Source organism: Megalobrama amblycephala, linkage group LG9 (genome assembly GCF_018812025.1).
Source record: "Megalobrama amblycephala isolate DHTTF-2021 linkage group LG9, ASM1881202v1, whole genome shotgun sequence".
In the NCBI taxonomy this organism is placed as follows: Eukaryota; Metazoa; Chordata; class Actinopteri; order Cypriniformes; family Xenocyprididae; genus Megalobrama; species Megalobrama amblycephala.
The window spans coordinates 335,001-355,000 of record NC_063052.1 but is presented as its reverse complement, the minus strand read 5'-3'; the positions used below and the strand labels follow the sequence as shown (position 1 = coordinate 355,000).

Sequence of the window (20,000 nt, the reverse complement as noted above, 5' to 3'; positions counted from 1 at the left end):
CACACATTTGTATTCACATAAACTATTTAACATGAAAACACACTGTAAAATGGGTGTGTGAAAGCATATGGACTCTCAGGAGCTGCACTCGCTGAAACGTCACACTGCATCAGATCAGCTGCTCTCTGACACACACACACACACACACACACACACACACACACACACACACACACACACACACACACACTGAATTGCCCTCTTCAGCATTTCGCCACTTTGTCCTCAAATGAAGCTTCCACTCTCACAGTTCTTCAGAGACAGATGAAGGGAGACGACCTCTTCTCATCTGATTCATTTAACTGAAAGCTTTGTCTTCGCGCTGAAACACACTGCAGATCTCAGGCGATCATGTGGGCTTTTATCACGACTAAAACGCTGCTTCCTGTCTTCTCTTTTAAGTAAAACATGAAACATCATTCACAACCCATTTTCCTTACAAACCGTGACATTCCAATCCAGACAAAGGCCCGTTCACAGCAGCAACGAGAACTATAGTTTTGTCGTCTGCACTTGAAATGCTCGAGGATTTCTGATTGGCTGTCAGTGCTTTTAATCGATCATCAGCTGGAAATGTTCTGAAAGTGATTCAGACGAAATCCTCTGTCGTTATTGTTATAGCTGTGGTGTGGACAGAACGATTAATAAAACTTTATAGATATAGTTAGAGTTATCGTCCTCAGTGTGAAGAGCCTGAACACAGGACTCTTAAACGAGGAAAAAAGGACCAGACCTGATTTTGTCCAAAATTAATTATATCATAAAAAGTTGCCATTACATACAGTGCCCAACTAAAATGGAGTTTGCTAAAAAAAAATACTTAAATAAATAAATAAATTAATTAAAAATATTAAAATTAAAAATAAAATAAAATAAAATAATGAATAAAAAAATTATATATATATATATATATATATATATATATATATATATATATTTTTTTTTTTTTTTTTTTTATTTTAATTTTAATTTTATTTCAAATGAATGCACAATTTTAATAAAAAATAATATAAAAAATTTAAATGAAATTAATAAATAAAAAGAAAAAAGAAAATAAAAATACAAAATATTAAAATTAAAATATAAAAAGTTGTATTTATTTTTTATATAAATATTTTTATTTTTTTTCAAATTAATGCAAAAATGTAATAAAAAATTTATGAAATACAATTAAATTAATTAATTAATAAAATAAATAAATAAATAAATAAAAATACATAAAGTGACAAAAAAAAGTAGTTTCGGAAGACAAGAAACAAAAGATCAGACAATAAGAATGAACAAAAAATCATTTAATTGTAGATGAATTACAATTATTTAGAAAGTAAATAGAGTGAATTTTGATTTCATGTTGACTTGAAACCTTTAAATGTTAGATGACAGACAAACTGATGGACAAAACAGGGAAAATATCCACAAATCCTTCTGCTCGGTGTTAAACTGTAATGATTAGACTTCATGCGGCTGATCAGAATTTGCATTTATCACGAGTGAACATAAATCAGAAATATCGCTCCAGTAACCCCTAAATCCTTTCCTGCATTTCAGACAGAACGCAAGCCCACAGCGGCCTGCAAATAATTAAATGTGATGCTTCATGGCCTCACACACACACACACACACACACACACACACACACACACACACACACACACACACACTCCTGTCAAGTGCAACCTCTCCAGACACAATCAACATCTACTCATGGCCTGAGTCAATACTATTGAGCCATTTAGTTAAAACACACTCATTCCTGCACACACACACACACACACACACACACACACACACACACACACTGGTGCAGACACATAAATCATACTCACACTCTTCAGGAGCGCCGTTCATTCTTCACTCATTAACATCACTTTCTCTCACACACACACACACACACACACACACACACACACACACACACACAGATCCAGAGTGCTTGAAGAGTTTAGTGAAGCATCAGTGCTGATCAATAGCTGCGAGTCTCATCATCTCATTAGCATTCAGCTGAGAGTCCAGCTGACGCCAGTGACACTCCACCTTCCCTCCATCCCTCACTCCTCCACTCCTCCTCATCCCTCCATCCCTCCACTGGACTTCAGTTTCGTTCCTCTCTGAATTAATGAATGAATACTTTGTTATTCTGTAGATTATGTCATTTTTTGGTTGTTTTGCTTCTTTTATTGACAGAGAGAAATGTTGAAGGATCAGGAAATGTTTGCAAACCAGCACAAATTGAGAATTTATTGAAAGCAACGTTCTCGATTGTTTCCATTTAATTTGTAAATATTAAAATAAATAATGTTGAAAGAATGTTTGAATCAGACTTGAAACTGGTTCTGGTATCAAACCCTGAAATGTGTCTCAATCACTGCGTTCTGTATCGTTCATTCTCCGTTTACCGTCTCTCTCTCTCTCTCTCTCTCTCTCGGGTCTCATCCAATCTGTCCTTCACACACTCCTCAGCTCCTGTCTGCTCTCTGATTGGCTGTCTGTGTTTCTCTTCCTCTGTCATTGGATGTGTGAAATCCTGTTCATCTTTGGCCTATGAATCCTCCTCTCTTCTGAGAGACATGACAAGTCTTTTCTCTGATGTGGTAACACCATTCTCACACACACACACACACACTCCAACAAAGAGCATGTGGGCACAGCTTAACACTCAAAGAGACAAAGACATTTGAAAGAAATCCTCTTCAGAAGACATTTCTTGACTGCTTTAACAAAGTTCCTGTCGTTGGCATTAGTCAGCAGGTTTTAAGAGACTCCCACAGACACTATTGATGATGCTGAACTTGTTTTTAACCTGGAAAATTCCTTTAAAACAGTTTGTTGAGTATAAAGAAAAAGCGTTCTGAAGCATGCAGAAGCGTAAGCAGCAGAGACGGGGATGTGAACACAGACCTGCATATCTGCATATCTCTGAGAGTGACGGTCAATAAGCGGTCATCGAGGACGATACGGTACGAGTGCGAGCGCTGGTGACACAAACGAGGTGAAACAGGAAGTCAGGGAAGGCTGTGTTGCTCTCGCTGAGAGGTGATGAGTGTCATGAGTCTCTCTCTCCCACGACTGATGAAGATCATCTGGACCAATCACAGCGCTGAGATGATGAAGACTGACACACGCATGAAGAGAGGAACTGACACTCAAAGACGTGAAATAAGGACACGTTCACAAACCCATTAAAAACGCCCTCTTCACCTCATTAGATACTGTGGTGAGACGAAACCATGACATGACAATACCATGGTAGTTTAAAACATTTACCATGGTACTAAATGATCCATGTACCACAAAAACACACTGTGGCAGTACCATGGTACAAAGCTGGTATCACAAAAGACAATCATGGTAATTAAATCTTAATTATTATTTATCATGTATTTTCATGATTATATTATATCATATTATATTATAATGTTAAATTATGTTATATTATTATATGTAAATATTTTTGACCTCATAAAACATGTTAAATGATGATTATATTATATTATATTATATTATATAAAAATGAATAATATAATAGTAATACTAATGATAATAATTAATTATTATTATTTATTATTTAAAGTGTTTTATGAGATTTAAAAAAAATCTGTGTTTATGTATATTATATTACAAAAAAAGATTATATATTATATTATATCACATCATATCATATTATATTACATTGTTAAATTATGTTATATTATTATATGTAAATATTTTTGACCTCATAAAACATGTTAAATGATGATGATGATAAATTATATAAAAATGAATATAATAGTAATAATAATAATAATAATAATAATAATTATTATTATTATTTATTATTTAAAGTGTTTTATGAGATTCAAAAAGAATCTGTTTATGTATATTATATTACATAAAAATTAATATGTTATGTGTTATGTTATGTTTTATGTTATATATTATATATTATTTAGGCTCTTTTATAAATAATATTATATTACATTTGAAACATTAGGGCTGTCAAACTATTAATCGTGATTATTCGCATACAAAATAAAAGTTTTTGTTTACATAATATATCTGTGTGTACTGTGTTTATTTATTATGTATATATAAATAGACACACATGCATGTATATATTTAACAAAAAATATAAATATATATTATATATATATATTAATATATAAATATATTATATATATTTATTATATATTATATAAACAATATAATATCATGTAAACACAAACTTTTATTTTGTATGTGACTAATCACCATTAATTGTTTGACAGCAAAATGAAACATAATATATTATTTTTAAAGGAGCCTATCAAAAAATAAAAAAATAAAAAAATAAAAAAATTATATATGTTTATATGTCATCTTTCAAAAAAAAAAAAAAAAAAAAAAAGAGCTTCAGGTTTACAAACTACAGCAATTCTAGCCTTCTTGTATTTGCATTTCTTGTATTTGTGCTTAAGTTCAGCTCGCCCCCGTATCACATGCTCTTAGTGATTTATGATTCATTAACAACAATAACAAAATAAAGACACAATGCAGGGTCTGTGTAACAGCCTGTCGCTGTACGTGTGAACTGACTACAACTCCCACACTGCATCACACAACTCTGCAAGATGGCCTGTGAAATATCACACTGACAAACACACACACACACACACACACACACACACACACACACACACCATGTCCTGTAGCGGTGGTTAATGACGCAGTGACACACAGCTGTAGTGGGAGGAGAGATCAGTGACAGACAGCGCTGACGTGCGTCTGACCTCCTGAAGAGAAACTGATCCAGTGACTGTTAATGTCGCGACCCGCGTCAAACCAACACACAGCTGGAGCTCCAAAACCATCATGTGACACGTCTAAAAATGACATCTGACCAAATCCTCTGCCTTCCAAAGGAAATTTGGGTTTACTCACACTCACGTCAGTCCAAACCCGTATGAGTTTATTACAGTGAAAGCAAAAGATTTTCAAAGAATATCCTCGCTACGTTTTTGTAAATATGTAAAGAAAATAAACGAGACTCTAAAGCTACAAAATGACAAAAAATACCACAAAAAGCACATTAAGAAAGCCCCATATTAAGTTTTATCATAGACCAAAATTAGCTTCTTTTATTTTTGAGTCACATCTTTTTAAATGAGTTCAGTTCAACAAAATGGTCAGAATGATTCATTTTCAAATGACACAGATTTGGTTCAGCTCACTGATTCAATGATTCGTTTGTCACGGTTAACACATTTTCCATGAATAGTTCATTTCTGTCATCTGACTTTTAAATCTAATCTTTAGTTCAGCTTCTGCATCAAAGGAATGCTTTGATTTGACCACTTTGTAACTTTGTAGTCTTGAGTTCTCTTCACAATATTCCTCATTTAAATAATTAATGCGCAGAATAAAGGGGCGGGGCCTGGTTGAGTTAGTTAGTAGTGTGTTGAAACTGGCGGTTATGGTAAGGGGCGGGACATTTCCCAAACACCAATCACAACACACTGCTCTAGCCGACCAATCAGAGCACATTGTGCTTTTCAGAAGGAGGGGCTTCATAGAGACAGGAACTAAACAGAGCGTTACTGACAGACTGGGAAGAGAGGAGCTGCAACAATGGAGAATATGAGGAGAATAATCAACCTGTTCTAGTAGAGCCCAAAAACAACATCAAGAATTTGTAAAGTTTTTAACGGGAGAGCGTCTTACCTTCACAGCTGCTGTGTCCCTCCTCATATCCAGCGCTGCAGCTGCATTTCCCGATCGGCACCAGCCATTCCCCTTCAGCGCTGCAATGCATTCTGGGAGGACTGTCCGTGTCCACCTCAGAGTTATTCACGCAGGACCCTCTCACCTCCACCAGAGTAGAGAACGCAGCTTCGGCTACCGTATCCGGGAACACTGCTAAATTCTGCACCGTGGACAGGCATCGTTTGTAGTACACTCTCACGGAAACCAGCGCGACGCACGCGCCCACGTCCTGGAAGGCCAGATGGAATCCTTTACGGTTGAGGTGTCCTATCTCACGGACTTCGGTGTTGAGTTTCATCTTACGCTCTCCCAAATCGCCCTGCGTGAAGCTTTCATCCGCAGCGATGGTGTCGATTTTGCTGTAGCGGTCTTCACGGGTGACGCGGCCCAGGTCCCAGTCGGACTCGGCGTAGAGGAGATTGAAGGTCTCCTTACAGCTGCCGGACACGCCTGGGATGCTGTTGCAGTCTCGCAGGGTGAACTGCAGCTCGATGAAGATGCGCTGGCCACCCTGCCGCCATATCCAACCCGTCTGGAGCCAGTTGTTCTGACTGGGCTCCATCACGTTGCATACTTGATATGTGCGAATGGGCTTGTATTTCTCATCCACACCGCTGATTTCCTCCCACTGAAATGAGAAGAGTGAGAAGAAAAAAAAAAAAAAGATGTGAATAAAAGCCAAGGACTCTAGATGGTAATATTCATTGCAAAGCTTTTTTTTTTTTGTCCTTTATCCATTAACATTGGTTAAATGCCAATGGATAAATAAAAAGTAAAATTAAATTAAATTCAGCACCAGAGACAGTGCCCAAACACGCATTAACACAGTATCAGGACCCTGGACAGCGTCGCGATGCGTGTGGGGCATTTCAGCACCCTGGACAGCACAAATGAAGCTTTTAGCACTCCTAAAACACCGTCTAAAATAAAATAAATATTCATTGGGTTTTCCCACATTTTCACTTTGCATGTCAATGGCATTAACAGGCCAAAGTGTAATACTTATATTAACAGATCAAATCCAAAACTAATTTATCTTCAAATGTTTCCTTTGTTGCATCAAAGCAGACATTTTTGGATCTTGGATTAGATCTTGTATTAGATATGCATCTGTGTGTGCAAAGATGTAAATGAGCAAATCATTGTAGACTTAAAGGCTACTACAGTAAACTAGAGTAAATCGTCTGTGTCAGTTAGTGCATCACATGTAGGCATTTATATTTATAGGGTGTACAGTTCAACCAATCTGTATAAAGATTAGTGCCAAATCAGCTACAGTATATCAAACACAGAATACATTAAGACTAAAGCATCTTCAATCAGCGCCACAAACAAGCTCATTGTCTGCTAGAGAGATTATAATGAGCCTCTGAAGACGAACACTCTCAGTGTTTTCACAATTAATTGCAGTGTAATGAAGATCCTTCGTTTCTGAGGGAATTAAGCAGTTTGAATCTGCATCCGAGTTTGGCAGAGACTCTCCACTGACACGACTATGAGTGGCAGTGAATCTCAACACATCCTGTTGAAAACCACAGAGGTGTGTGTGTGTGTGTGTGTGTGTGTGTGTGTCCACACAGCTGTGGTGGGAGCAGGAGACAGAGGATTTAATCGCCGTCAGGTCCAGAATTAACAAGCTAAACAAATAACAGCTTGTACGAGTCCCCAGCATGCAGCATTTCTCCTCACAGATAACGTTACGAATGACGAAACGTGTCGTCCTGAGATGAGACGTCCTCCGTCAGGCTTACTGCTCATCTCAGCTATGAATCAAACTATGCACGTAATCTTTAGCACGTGCTTCAGCATTGAGAAAGAGCGAAGGAGATGCAAGATGGGAAGCAGGACACAGAAAATGACAAATGGGCTTTATCTGGCGAGAGCAAAGCAGTCCATACTGGGACTGTAGGCTGCCCCATGAAGTGATACATTTGGGGAATGAAGACATGGAAAAGAAACTAGAAATACTGGTAAAGATGGATGGGGAAAAGGGTGCATTTAAGAGATGGAGAAAGAAAGAGACATCCAAAGTGAAACACTACATAGGGTTTAGCCCATTGATCAGTAACTACACGTGTCCACATTCAGTCGGATCACCAACCCACGTTTAACGTTACACTTATGCATTAGTTTGAAGTGCTTCATATAAAGCACTCATGTTGTTTCATGCACTTTTCCCACATTAAACACTTTTGCTATATTTCAGAAGTGTTCCGTTCATAGAAATGCATAATTCACCATTGTAAAGTGACGCGACTGCCGGGTGTTTTCGTGATTTCATAATTCGCTGCTGCAGCCCTATAATGAACTATTTTAGTTCCATCAAAGTCTACAATGATCTAATAAATAGACATGAAGGTCTTACCCCATTAGAAGGATATGAGGTCCAACCCAGCTCTGCCTGGGACTCCTTAGAATTCAGCAAGACAACTGAAGGGAAAAAACAAAAGCAAGAGAGAAACAATATAAGACGTGTCATCAGACTCATTAAATTGCAATTATATGTAGTGCATTCTCTTTCTCACTGTCAGAACACATAGAGCCGATAGAGTTTAATAATAACGAACACACAGTCCCGGCGGACGGGCTGTTGATCAGCATCAGAGGCGCATTAGAGCTCAAATGTGGACTGACGGACCTGCAGCGCTGCACTTAGGGAAATGAAGTGCGCCGGTCATCAGCTGATAATGTCGGACAGCTTTGCAAAAGCACGAGAATCTTGACGAATTTCAACGAGTGAATACTGTCTGCAGCACCATGTGCTGGTTTAACATTTAAACGTTAATTCTCAAAGGGAAAAGAAATGTTTTACAACGCCACCATGATGCAACAGAGCCCAAGAGCCCTGTGAAGCAAATTCATGTTGGCATTTGTCATTTCTGCTGCATTTTTACAATTACAAAGCCTTAATGTGAAACTCCGCTTACAGACTAAATTAAAATGAGCACTGCATGAATGTTGTTATTCAGCGGGCTGGACAAGTACAGCGCTGTGTAAACTAACTCGGGCAAGTTAAAATGCTTTAAAAAGATGCCCTTGACACAAATACAGCGCGGGCTCTGAATCAGCACCTTGGACAGGGCTTGTCTGGACTCAGCCTATAATTCAGCACCAGAGACAGCGCCCGGCACTCAGAAACACAGTATCAGGACCCTGGACAGCGCCGTGGTGTGCGTGGGGCATTTCAGCACCCTGGACAGCACAAGTGAAGCTTTTACCACTCCTAAAACACCACCTCTGTACAACAACAACAACATGATGTAAAAGGGCTTTTCTGATGCTGAAATATCTTCTCTTTTATAACGCGCAGAGACAAATACATCTGCAATGAGTTGAAACACTGTGGTTTGTTCAAACAGTCCAACATCTCAACCTTCTGCTCACCAAGGCTGCATTTATTTAATCCGAAATATAGTCAAAATTGTGAAATATTATTTTAATTTAAGATAGTTGTTTTCTATGTGAATATATAGTAAAGTGTAATTTATTTTCAGCATCATTACTTCAGTCTTCAGTGTCACATGATCCTTCAGAAATCATTCTGATATGATGATTTGATGCTCAACAAACATTCATGATTATTATCAGTGTTTTGTGGAAACTGTGATCCATGTTATTTTTCAAGATTCTTTGATGAATAGAAAGTTCAAAAGAACAGCATTTTTTTTTAAATAGAAATATTTTGCACCATAATAAATGTCTGTTTTGATTAATTTAATGTGTTCCTGCTGAGTAAACAACAACTTTAGAATGATACTGTGTTTGACTAATTACTGTATCAGAGCCCCACTACGCCACATATCTCCCATCATTCTGCCAGACATGGTGTATCAGAAGCTGAATTATTCATTATTTATTGCTTGTTTCTCTTTGCTTGGCTCATGCGAGACCCACAAAATGCCAGCGCTGTATGCATTGACACAGCATCAGTACTCACACAAGCAGACAGCCCTGACATCACAACACTCGTCTAAAAGCCACTTCATTACCAGTCAGATGAGCTGCAGAAGGCTGTGCACTTCTGCCACCAGAGCACTGTATCTTACAGCATGACTCAGAGCATTTCTAGCCTTGCGGTTACAGCCAAGCCAAATGAGTATTTCACCTTCCCAAGGTTTTCTGTGGTAAACACAGACATAAATTTCAGTGTTCTGATTCGCTTTGGTTGGTTTGAGTGGATTTTATTCCCAGAACAGCTGTTCTTCGGTCTCTCCACTTTTAGGGGACAAGACGCCATTTGATTTCTGCCGACACGGACCCCCTACCGACTCGACCTTCAGGAGACAAACAGAGAGGCCGTGCCACAGACGAGGTCAAACTACACAAAGCAGTCGCTCTCAGGGAGTCACGGCAGTCAGAGAGACATGCGAGGTCATTCCGAGAAAGAGACAGAAAAAACAAGTGGTAGAAAGAATCATTCACCCAAAAACAGCATGTTGTTCCAAACCCGTGTGACTTGTGGAACACAAACGGACAGATCTGAAATGTCATCTTTTTAAAGTCTATTTTCTAAATGCATGTTATTCACGTTCAGATCCGACTATATCCAATTAACAACCGATTAACAGAACCAGGTACCCGTTTACATTTTTTTTTCTTTTCCAATAATCCGTTTCTTTCGGATGTACAGATCCTCACGACCTTCAAGACACTCTTTTCCACGTAATTTCAATTAACATAAAATGGAGTTGCTAACCTTCAAAAATTGCAAAAGCAGCATAAAAAGCGTCGTAAAACTCAAGCGCTATATTCCCGGTCGACTGAAGACATGCGATTCGACAGCTTTGGGTAATTGAAGTGATTGTTGACTGAGCATCTTCTTCATCAGTCCTAGTCCCCATTCAGAGATAGCTGAGACATTCTGCTAAACATTTCATTTCATATTCAACCGAAGAAAGAAAGTCATACAGGTTCGGAATGACATAATATTCATTTATGCATGAACTATTCCATTAAATTGAGCTGAAATGATTCAGAACGTCATTCCGGTGTCTTTGATTCCAAAAATACACACATTCTGTGCCTCTATTAAGCAAATGTACTCACCCCAAATAACCTTCATTACATTAAGCGCCACGCTTCCCTCTAGATATTAGCAGAATCATTCCCTCATTCCCAAAAACCCAATTTACCCTTTGAGGAGAGGTCACAAACAAAGACGACGTCATAAAGGGGACTGACTGAAGGATGCGTTTATGTCACAAGAGCACTAATCTCCCTGTCAAACCCAACACACTTATGTAAATCCCAGTGAAAGAATTATAATACGAGAACCATAAAATTCAATAGAGGGGATTAGCCACATGTTGTTAAACTCTCTTCATGCAGCTTATCTGCACATATACATAAAGCACAGAACGCACCAATCAGAGTCCAGAGACCAGCGGGACACTCATCGGCCAAACATTATCCCTCTAATAAGCACACACACAGACACAAAAACGCTCTCTACGTCCGTGCACTCGCTCGTGGCACTAAAGCCAACCGAACGGCAAAGCGCATTAAGTTGAAGCCCCATACAGACCTTTATGACCTCATTAAACTTTCAGCTCTGCCATCGGGGTCTAAAGAGCGCTCGCTTTTCTCCTGGGCTCTATGGAAACGCTCTCACGCACGCGCACCAGCCGCCGAATCGTAATAACAGCTGTTTGCCAGGGTTTCTGCACAGGGGGAGGCGTATTCACCAGCACCTCTCAGTCATTCTCGCTCCCCTTTCTGATCAGCTTGGCATCATTTGGAAATGGGTCACGGTGGCGAACGGCCCGCTTTTACAAACACGACCCCCCTCCGAGCCGACGCAACATGACATCCTTCCCAAAACCGGCTTGCTTGGCTCTTACACGATCTTGACATCGCCAGGCTCAGAGGCACACACAAATGAAAAGTTGTTTTCAGGAAAAGAGGATTGAGAGGAACTAAGTCAGCCATGCGGATGATGTGCAAGAGATTTTCTGTGTTTGGTCAGTGAGAAATGGCTGCGAATCAGAGATGCACGATTATTCGTTAAAAAAAACCCGGTGATCTTGATTCAAACACCCATGCTATCTTATTCCAAAATGACAATGATTCGACAGCAAACACTCAGACCCAGAGAGAGCAGTTGTCATGTATAGAAACAGCTTCACAAACAATTCCATTATTTCTGTCTTACGATCATTCAAATGACCACAGAAGTACTGGGATAGAAGTTTATAGCTCAGATATAAACACTGATGTCTACAGTAGAGATCAAAATAGAGTAAATCACCTTTTGAAAGTAACTTGATGCTCCGAATAAAGATCAATTAAATTGTTTCACCGGTAGGTGGTGACCAGTGACTGTTGAAAAAATGTATTTGTCATTGAATCATTAGGGGGTGTTCGACTTGCGCGGAGCGATCAGTATATGACATCATAGCACCGCATCAGCTCTGCAATCGCTCTCGCAGTGCTATGATGTCATACACCGATGGGTCCGCGCAGCGCCGCTTCAAGTCCAACACACCCATTCATTCAAGAGATTCGTTCAAATACGCTGATTAATCCAGTGGTGAAAAGTCTTTATGAGTGAGTCATTGAATTATTCACTCAACCAATTGTTAAAAAAAATTATTCAAATTTATTTATTTATTTTTTTTAAACAGACTGCAGCAATTAACATTGTGTCAGAACCTCTAGTAAATGATGTTATTTTGTTTAGTCATCAATTCATAATCATGGGAGAATCACAAGAATACTTTTTGTGTGCAAAAACAAAACAAAAATAACTTTATTCAACAAGCTCTTCTCTTCTGTGTCATTCTCATACGTTGTTTACGTCCAGCGCTTCCAGGTTCATCATCAGAATGCTGAATCATTATTGGCCAGCTCCTGCGTCAGCGTCACACACATGCGTCGTGCCGATCATGTGATCAGTGTCGGCCAATACTGAGCCGGCATTCGGATAAAGTCCTTATTTTTGTTTTGTTTTTGCTCACAAAAAGTATTCTCGTCTCTTCATATCATTAAGGTTGAACCACTGCAGTCACATGACTGTTTTAACGATGTCTTTAGTTCCTTTCTGGACCTTGAAAGTGTTGATTATATTGCTGTCTATGGACGAGTCTCTCGGATTTCATCAAAAATATCTTAATTTGTGTTCTGAAGATGAATGAAGGTCTTAAGGTGATGATACACGGGGCAACTTTTTGAGCAATGTTGCTGGGCAATGTTGCCGTCAACGGGCAACCTGATGAGACACAGGGCAACTAATTAGGGCAACAGACAGTTGGCAGCAACTAATCAGAGAGGAGCAAATCTATTGCCAACTCAATAAATACTTTATTATAAACACTTGTTAGGCACTTTATTTCAACTTTTCAGATATTTTCTTCATTTTTATTAAAAATAAATGCCTTTCCGATCTGATTTGTGACAGGAAAAGGGAGAAGAGCGAGTTCGGCAAAAGGCGGATTCGAACCCGCGTCGATCGCATCAAAAGCTATTCAAATGTCAAACGCCCTACAGCCTACGATACTACAGACGTTGAAAAATCCCGTCTTTCTCGTATTTAACTGAAATCATTCAATAGTTTCATTACAGCATACACACATTACTTTCGGACAGTTGTTGGTATTTTAAGCAATATATGAGGTAAATTCCCTGTTTTGGGTTGACGCATGACAATTTACTAGCGTAAAAAGATAAAAGTTCACACACCTTTTCTCCGCTCCACTGCCGCTGAGAGGCCGCCATCTTGTTTGAATTTTTTCTGAAATCTCCGAACCGGTCACGTGATCGGCTGCTAACATTCTGATTGGAGGTTCTCAAAAAATTGCCCACGACCGATCTATACGTATCCAGATATATATTTGTTGCTCATTCTCAGTGGGAAAGTACCCAAGCAACGTTGCTCGGCAACATTGCTCAAAAAGTTGCCCCGTGTATCATCACCTTTACGGGTGTGGAAGAGACTAATTAATGACAGAATTTCATTTTTGTGTGAATTAACACTTTAAACAAATAAATTGTGACTCTCAATTTATCCAGAAAGAGATTTTATAAGAGATAACTGGGCTGTGACAGTGTGGGCTTCGGTTATGAGATGTGAGATGTGAGTGACGGCTTCCTATTGATTCAGTCTCGCTAAACGCTGAAGCGGGGCTCGCTCGTGACGTCATCAGAACTTTTGAGCTGTCAGAGAAATAAGTTAATGTGCTTAACAAGTGATTCAGGGTCATTAAATGGTCATGGAATGACTTAAGACTGACATATACAGCTTTAAAAGCTGCTTTGCCTCATGTCCTGCAAAGATGATTTGGAATTAAGCAAGTGAAGGCAGAGTTTTACTTCAGTGTAGGAGGAACTGTAGAGGGAAAAAAAAGTATTAAAATCAGACCAGAGAGCAAACGTTTCAGCCCAAAGCTTTCTTCACTGCTCAGCACCATCCAAACCTGCCTAGGTTCAGCACAAATCCATGCTTCCTCGTTCTGAAATAACATCATGAATGAAGACAGCAGTCGCCAATAAGGGGCGGGCTGAGAGCTGGCAGGTCATGTGACTCCCCGAGTGGAGAGAGCTGTCAGCCAGAGCGTGTGCTTACATAACACGATACGAGATGTGAGCCAAGTCAAAATGATTAGAAGGCATCAAAGAGACAACGGACAGCTCCGACTAATGCATATTCAAAGTGACAGAACTGTTCTACAGGCCCAATAAAACGTTTGTGGGAAAAATGCATTCAGATATTGAACAAATTTTACATCTTCTAAAGGAATTTGGACAGGCGGCTGCACTGTTTCAGGAGGTTGTTATGTGTTTCATAAGAACACACACACACACACTCAGAAACACACACACCTTGTTTCTCGACCTCCTCTCCCACTTAACCTTCGTGCTGATTGCTGTGTTTTTGTAAATGTCATGGTGCGTCTCCATGTTAACCGGAGCTGTTTTCTGAATGAGAGGACAGTTTTACTGGAGCTTTCATACACACTTCAATAATTGAAACCGTATCGTTCCATCGTTTCCTCTGTCCAAGTAGAGCAAACGAATGTTTTATTCAGACCAGAGATGCTATTTGTGCACAAAACCCAGATGCTCGTGTCGACTACGCCACTGCCGTTACACTTCTGCAGCGGTGTGCCGCTCTCGCCCTTTGTGTTCCTGTCCATGTTGGTCAGGGTTTTCCCTTTAAAAAGTCAAGAGGGTTTAATTCAGTTAGGGTCGCATCAGATCAGTTTATTGTGCCGTTTTGAGACCTTGATAAGGCTGTAACCGAGGTTATAGGGGAAAATAGGGGGACAAGTAAAATCTGCTTCAAAGGTAATGATGAAGATGAAACAATAAGAGATGCACCAAAATATTAGTTCGAAAGAAAGGCCAAGTCTGTGGTCAGTACGAGTTTAGCACTATTATTCATCATTAACCCTCAAGCGTCCTTCATATAGCAGCCCTTAATTGGTCCTTAATGGACAAGTTTGGGCATGAAGGTCTCAGGTGTAAACCCCAAAAAATGTTTAAATAAATATCATATCACTATGTTTGAAAATAAACATTATCAATTTATGATTTTGTGATTTTTCGGTATTCGTTTTTCATTGATATACCTCTAAAAGTAAAGTATTTTTATGTTAGATTTAATATTTCTTTTACTTCAGTAAAATTCCAGTAAGCTCAGACAGCCAAAACCTAAAAATCTGGTGACATATGATGGTATAAAAATAGCAAAACAGCAAAAATATCAATAGCCACTATATGACAGGAGTACTCAATGGCTGAAATCTATAAACCGTTGTTATAATCCATTACATAAACATCTGACAAACATTAATGTCATTATTATTAGTGAAAAAAATAATAAAATATTTTTTTTTCTAAATGCCATTTAAAGCATTTGATCCAATATGTCCTTATTTTTTTCAGGTTCTTTTTTAAACCACAAATTATCTTCTTGTTGCATTATGGAGTAGGAAAGAAGGCCAGTGTAAGAGAACTACTCCTCCCCATCCCCAATTCTCTCTCTCTTTCTTTCTTTCTGTCCTTGTTAATAAGCAACGGAGTCAAAAAAGTGGAAGAGTGGTTACGTAAGTGGAAGAGAGAGAGGGAGAGACTTTTTTCCTCTCTCTCAATTTAGGAATCCACTTTAGATCAAATTAGACTGTGATTTTCACAACATTACCACATCACCTCCCTTTCACGCCCCCGACAGGAGGAGGGCCGTTCACTCCCACCCGTCTCATTCATTCATCCTCAAACACGACCACTTCCCCTGCCCTTGCGTCTTCCCCACCTCCTCTCTAACGCACTCAGTGTCGAATTACAGAGGCGTCATTAAAGATACTGTGAGGATGTGGATTGAACTTTCACACACGTTCACACACTCTCGCCCTCGGCCGTTTACAGCGGGCTTATGTTCAGAACGCTTGATGTCATCAAACTCATCATCACTGCTGACACACTTCATTCACAGTCTAAAATGAGTTATTATACACTGTTACACACACACAGATATACTACAACTGCTTGTCATATAAATTTGAGCAGAAACAAAATAAAATAAAAATTACTGAATGGTATATAGTGTAAAAAGTGTGTAAAATAGAAATTAAGTAAGAGAACATTGACCAAACTCTTTCAAGGTAACACTGATATCATATCATATCATATCATATCATATCATATCATATCATATCATATCAATCATATCATATCATATCATATCATATCATATCATATCATATCATATCAATCATATCATATCATATCATATCATATCATATCATATCATATATCATATCATATATCATATATCATATCATATCAATCTAAAGTCCAGACTCTCTTCCTCCATCTCTCCTCCCCCTCCGTCTTTCCATTATTATTACAGACATTGATCTCTATCCATTGATGAATGAAGGCGAGTCAAAGGTGTGTGAGAGAGAGAAAGACAGGGAGAGATGGAAAGGTCTGGGGTCGGGAGAGAACGGGGTCCAACCGGCCATCCATCAATACAGCACATCACAGAACCGCAGAAATCCATTCTCTCGACAGCTGATCAATCAATAGGCAGCACAACCGGCCGGCTTGTAAAAGAATACAGCCAGGCGAGTCGATAAGTTTAGAATAACAGGTCTGTGTCTGTTAAACTGCAGAAAGATGGAGGGATGAATGGACGGAAGGAGGGATGGAAAGCTTGTCTTCACTGTAGACAGATGACAGGGAGATATATCAGTCTAAAACAGAGGATCTCAACCAGGAGCCCACGGCCTCAAGATGACTAAAACAAGCTTAAAACTGAGCAAAAACAACTAAAAGTCAAGATATTTTATAAGGTATTTTACCCTCTCAACAACAGGATTTGCACTGTGTCTTTGAAAACCTGGATATATGAGGTAGCTTAATTTGTGAAAGGGTCATGTAAATTAATACAATTTTAAAATGCCATGGATACTTTTATAAATATTTTTTTCCTTGTTTTTCCCAAGCTTTAAAATATATTATCAGGTATAAACAGTTCTCTTTCTCCATCTGAAGTCAGGATTTTCATTATCATTTGTCCAACTGTCAGATCTCATCGCTCGCCTGTCTCACATCGTCTCGATTCATTTATTCCATGATTGTTTATTTACTTATCTGTGAGGTAGATAATTTGAGCACATTAATCCAAAAATGACTCGTTTCAGAAAAAAAAAAAATGACGGGGGGGGGGGGGATCCCACTAATTATGCAAATCAGGTGCAGAATGGCTCTCTTCAGGATTTAATTAGATGGCCCTTACTGCCTCTTTCCACAGTCCCATCCATACCACCCACATTCATACTGTACAGAACATACGAGAGCTGCACGATTCTGGGTGAATTGAGAATCATGATTTTTTGTTTCAAACCGAGATCACGATTCTCACAGGATTCTGAACAGACAGCTAAACAAAATAATGTAATTTACTACAGGTTCTGACAAAATGTTAATTGCTGCAGTCCATTTAAAATGTTTAATTAATCTGAATTTAAAAAGAAAAACTTGGTTTGAGTGAATGATTCAATGACTCACTCATAAAAGATTTCACTTGTTTCATTACTGGATGAATCTGTGTTTTTGAACAAATCTCTTGAATGAATGATTCAATGACTCACCCATAAAAGACTTCTTTTGTTTCATTACTGGATGAATCTGTGTTTTGAACAAATCTCTTGAATGAATGATTCAATGACTCACTCATAAAGACTTCACTTGTTTCATTACTGGATGAATCTGTGTTTTTGAACAAATCTCTTGAATGAATGATTCAATGACTCACTCATAAAAGACTTCACTTGTTTCATTACTGGATGAATCTGTGTTTTTAAACAAATCTCTTGAATGAATGATTCAATGACTCACTCATAAAAGACTTCACTTGTTTCATTACTGGATGAATCTGTGTTTTTGAACGAAATCTCTTGAATGAATGATTCAATGATTCACTCATAAAAGACTTCACTTGTTTCATTACTGGATGAATCTGTGTTTTTAAACAAATCTCTTGAATGAATGATTCAATGACTCACCCATAAAAGACTTCTTTTGTTTCATTACTGGATGAATCAGTGTTTTTAAACAAATCTCTTGAATGAATGATTCAATGACTCACTCATAAAAGACTTCTTTTGTTTCATTACTGGATGAATCTGTGTTTTTGAACGAATCTCTTGAATGAATGATTCAATGATTCACTCATAAAAGACTTCACTTGTTTCATTACTGGATGAATCTGTGTTTTTGAACGAATCTCTTGAATGAATGATTCAATGACTCACTCATAAAAGACTTCACTTGTTTCATTACTGGATGAATCTGTGTTTTTGAACAAATCTCTTGAATGAATGATTCAATGACTCACCCATAAAAGACTTCTTTTGTTTCATTACTGGATGAATCAGTGTTTTTGAACAAATCTCTTGAATGAATGATTCAATGACTCACCCATAAAAGACTTCTTTTGTTTCATTACTGGATGAATCTGTGTTTTTGAACAAATCTCTTGAATGAATGATTCAATGACTCACTCATAAAAGACTTCACTTGTTTCATTACTGGATGAATCTGTGTTTTTGAACGAATCTCTTGAATGAATGATTCAATGACTCACTCATAAAAGACTTCACTTGTTTCATTACTGGATGAATCTGTGTTTTGAACAAATCTCTTGAATGAATGATTCAATGACTCACTTCATAAAAGACTTCACTTGTTTCATTACTGGATGAATCTGTGTTTTTGAACGAATCTCTTGAATGAATGATTCAATGATTCACTCATAAAAGACTTCACTTGTTTCATTACTGGATGAATCTGTGTTTTTAAACAAATCTCTTGAATGAATGATTCAATGACTCACCCATAAAAGACTTCTTTTGTTTCATTACTGGATGAATCAGTGTTTTTAAACAAATCTCTTGAATGAATGATTCAATGACTCACTCATAAAAGACTTCTTTTGTTTCATTACTGGATGAATCTGTGTTTTTGAACAAATCTCTTGAATGAATGATTCAATGACTCACCCATAAAAGACTTCTTTTGTTTCATTACTGGATGAATCAGTGTTTTTAAACAAATCTCTTGAATGAATGATTCAATGACTCACTCATAAAAGACTTCTTTTGTTTCATTACTGGATGAATCTGTGTTTTTGAACAAATCTCTTGAATGAATGGGCTTGTTCGAGATGCATCGGCACTGCGCAGACGATCGGCGTATGACATCAAAAGTACCGCGAGAGCGATTGGAGAGCAAATGACTCCTTATGCTTTTGAATCGCTCTTGCGGTACTTTGATGTCATACGCCGATCGGTCTGCACAGCGCCGATGCATCTCGAAAAAGCCTAATGATTCAATGACTCACTCATTCAATGACTTCACTTGTTTCATTACTGGATGAATCTGCATCTTTGAAAAAAATCTGCTGAACGAATGATTCAATGAAAAATAAATTTAACAGTCACTTGTCGCCACCTACTGGTGTAACGATGTAATTGATACAATCATTATTTGAAGCACCAAGTTACTTTCAAAAGGTGATTTACTCCATTTCTCTGCTTCTGTGAATATTTGTAACAGAAATAATGATACTGTGATGTTGAAAAGACTTTGTGAAGCTGTTTAATACGTGAATACGTGATAACTGCTTTCTCTGGACCGTGGCAGCGCCAATGCAGATCTGAATGCTCCGGTGTGATTTTGCCAAAGGTTTAACAGACATAGGCAAATTGTTGTCATTTAGGAATTAGACCATGTAGGTGTTTGAATCGAGATCAAGAAGCAGCTCTAGAACATACTTTTTA

The 20,000-nt window shown here is 38.2% G+C and overlaps 1 protein-coding gene across 6 annotated transcripts in view; it reads right to left on the bottom strand.

The window, feature by feature from the left end:
• The window catches only part of LOC125274658 (ephrin type-A receptor 10-like), a 129,510-nt gene that overhangs the window by 91,256 nt on the left and 18,254 nt on the right, over positions 1–20,000 (bottom strand). For 5 of the 6 annotated variants that reach the window (XR_007186309.1, XR_007186310.1, XM_048201041.1 and 2 more), the window contains exons 2-3: positions 8,084–8,148; positions 5,677–6,346 (exon numbers count right to left, since the gene is read on the bottom strand). Coding sequence is in view for 4 of the 6 variants with exons in the window: in XM_048201041.1 (XP_048056998.1) it covers positions 5,677–6,346; positions 8,084–8,148 (735 nt within the window). In the remaining 2 variants the exon portion in view is untranslated. Of the gene's footprint in view, positions 1–5,676; positions 6,347–8,083; positions 8,149–13,395; positions 13,424–20,000 lie in introns of those variants that run through there. The other variant, XM_048201040.1, reaches the window with a different exon arrangement.